This window comes from Hippocampus comes, unplaced genomic scaffold (genome assembly GCF_001891065.2).
Source record: "Hippocampus comes isolate QL1 unplaced genomic scaffold, H_comes_QL1_v1.1 scaffold8, whole genome shotgun sequence".
Classification (NCBI taxonomy): domain Eukaryota; kingdom Metazoa; phylum Chordata; class Actinopteri; order Syngnathiformes; family Syngnathidae; genus Hippocampus; species Hippocampus comes.
In genome coordinates, this window is record NW_017806153.1 from 224,418 (window position 1) to 227,429 (window position 3,012).

Here is a 3,012-nt window from a genome sequence, read left to right on the forward strand (position 1 = left end):
TTTTTTTTGTGCCTTACAATACATCCGCCTTAGATGGAACATTGCCTATTTGGTTTCTTTCTTCCCTCTGAGTCGTTTTTGGCACAGCAGTGACGAAGAGGAAAGGCGGGAAAATTACTTTCACAATGAGGATTCTCTTTTTGGAGGTCTAAAGACGATTCGACTTATATAAACACTATCACCATGGAAGCTGCTGTCGAGATTTTGAAGACACTTTCCTGTCGAGCTGAGCTCACCCCGAGGTGGAACTTAAATGACCCATGAAACGACGCATGATTGACGCTTATATCTTCTCTTGCAGGACAAGTTTGCCACCTGGTGGACATGGAGGGTACTTGCAATCCCATTCTTGTAAATTTGAAATTTGAAATAGGTCAAGATCAGGAGGGGGGGGGGAAACTCCACAGGAGTGTCATTTTTTGCTAGTTTGTGATGGTTGTCACGGTCGTTCATGATTTTCGGGTCCAGTGGAGCAACACTAATAACTCCTGGACAAACTCCGCCACGGCAAGGAGACACGTGAGGACAAGCGGTAGTAGGACACCTGACAGCAAAGTTATTTTTAATGGTCCCAAGTATTCCGAACAACTAAGTGTACACTCATGTAAAAAGAAACAAAATGAGAAGATATGACAAAATACATCATATCTACAATTCCACTCAATCTTTAATCAAGATGGGATTACAAATTTCTCCAAAAAATCTGCAGTTTCAAAGGGCAAAAATGGTAAAACTAGCCACCTAACTGAGGTCTTTAAAAACCTGTTCAAGTGTGACTGAAAACATCCTGAACATTTAAAGGCAGGTCTCTTTTTGTCCTCATTTACGAAAAGAGGGGGTGGGGGTGGGTGGGGTACCCCGAAAACGAAACGGGAGAATGGCTTGCGAGACAAAGAGAAAAATGAAACGCTGAAAGAAAATGCTGGCTTTTGTTTCTCTTCTCTTCAGAGAAATTGTCTGCCGGAGAAGGACGACACTGATGACATCATCAAACTACAAGAAAAGACAGCTCTCTTTTGCCCTGGTCCTCTATGCCTAAACTTAGGACACAAAACAACATAAGGAGGAGAGGAAGAAAAAAAGAAGAAGTGGATTCTGGAGAGGGGCTGCGGGAGGTGAGTGTGTGGGTCTGAACTGGCTGAACCATTTGGCCAAATGATGTCCTTCCCTGAGTGGGTGGTTGAGGGGTCAGTGGGTGAGGGGGCAGTGGCGGGTTACGATCCAAGTGCTCCAAGCTCTTGGGGGATTTCAGTCTGCATATCCATTTTTTTTTTCATGTGGTCATTTCCTCCGTCAGCTTCATTCCAACAGTGCTTTCTCACCGTGCAGCCGCTCCTCTGCCGTGACTTGACGTCCGCCCGCCCGCCCGTCTGTCCTCTCAGACGCGACTTCCTCCTTTGCTCTCCTGATTGGCACTTATTTGAATCGGGCTGGTCCAAGGGGGGATGAAGAGGAAGAATCTGTTGGCGTCCGACTCCTCTCGTTGAGCCGCCGGCAGAGCGGGGGCTTTTCAATTCATTCGATTTTGGTGCAGGTTCATCGTTCCCGTGCTGAAGAAGGAAGTCCCATCTTCATAAAACGTCCGAATGGAGCACAAACGGAAGGCGGCGGCGCGCCTTTAGGAGTTCAGTTTGGACTTTTTCGAGGGTGGCAGAGGGTCGTCTTTACTCTCTCCTTCCTCCTCCTCGTCCTCTTCCTCGTCTTCATCGTCATCGGGATAGTCAACCAGTCCCACTAATCCTCCCTGGAGAAGACATGAGATTTGCATTTTTTTTTGATTCGACAAAGTAGCAAAAATAAAAACAATATTTGGTGTTTGGGTCGAGAGGGGTGTCAACCCAATCTGCTGGATCTTAATCTCAATCAAACTGCTCGTTCTTTTAGCATACCTTTGTGGTTACCGCCGGGGTGGGACCTGAGCTGCGCGCTCCCGAGCTCGGAGACTCTGGCGAGCCGGGAGAACCCGGGTTCAGGGAGGCGGATGACGGCGGGCTCGACAGGCTGCTTTTGGTGGAGCCCGAAAAGGAGAGTTTGAAGCTCGGGTTCTGCCTGCCGGACAAGGTCGACTTCCCCAGAACTTCCTTGTCATCTGCTTCTTTCACTGCAGGCGGAGAGGGCAACACTTTGTAATAGGGACAAAAGTTGGAAAGGAAAATATGGACAATAATCAAAAACATCTTGTGTGTGTTCAGAAATTAAAAAATAAATAAATAAATAGGAAAGCGACTTGCATTTCTTCCTCTCCATGAACTTGCTTATGGGCTCCATGAGGTCCTCCTCGCCCTTCATCTTTTCTGAGGGGCGTACGACGGCCTCACCGTCCTCGAGGTCCTCCTCGTCCGTGTTGAACCACATCTCCTCCTCGTCCTCCAGGGTCCGCGCGTCGCGACGGAAGCGGTGGTTCCTCAGGATGGAGCGCATGCTAACCAGTGAGGCAGTTATTAGTATTATTTTTTTTTTAAATACCATTTAACATCCTCACTAAAGCGAGTTGACCTTGAACCTGACCTTTGTCCAATTACATCCGACACTACAATATGTACTGAAATGCCTGAGATTTTGCTATCATTTGGGTAAAACGTGAAGCCGGTCTCCCTACCTGTCTAGTTTGGGGTTGTCCTGCCTCTCGCGCTGCTGCTCGTAGCGCAGCTTCAGGCCCTTGAAGGTCTGGACATAGTCCACGTCCTCCAGAGCCTTCCAATAATTCTCAATGATATGAGCGGTGAGAGACTTCACATCCTCCTAGGAGCAATGGAAAAGAGGAGAGGGGGGGTCGGGCGGGATGGTTGTGGGGAAGACGGCGTGCGAATGGATCGGGAGAGGGAGAACGGAGAAAGTTTGGAGTGGCGTGGTCATGAGGAGGAGATGCAAGGAGGAGGAGGAAAAAGAAAAGCGGCAAGCACAGGAGAGGAAGGGAAAAAATACACCATACAAATTAATAGGCATTCATTTAAATCAGGGGTGCCCAAACTTTTGGGACCGAAGATCTACTTTTCGTTCAACCAACCTCCC

At 48.1% G+C, this 3,012-nt stretch overlaps 1 protein-coding gene across 1 annotated transcript in view; it reads right to left on the bottom strand.

Annotated features, from left to right (window-relative positions):
• Positions 1-533: 533 nt before the first annotated feature.
• Positions 534-3,012, bottom strand: part of smek1 (SMEK homolog 1, suppressor of mek1 (Dictyostelium)) — an 8,399-nt gene continuing 5,920 nt past the window's right edge. Inside the window, 4 exon segments of the mRNA XM_019895005.1 lie at positions 534-1,744; positions 1,890-2,101; positions 2,232-2,422; positions 2,600-2,742. Coding sequence (XP_019750564.1) covers positions 1,619-1,744; positions 1,890-2,101; positions 2,232-2,422; positions 2,600-2,742 — 672 coding nt within the window. The 3' untranslated portion in view covers positions 534-1,618.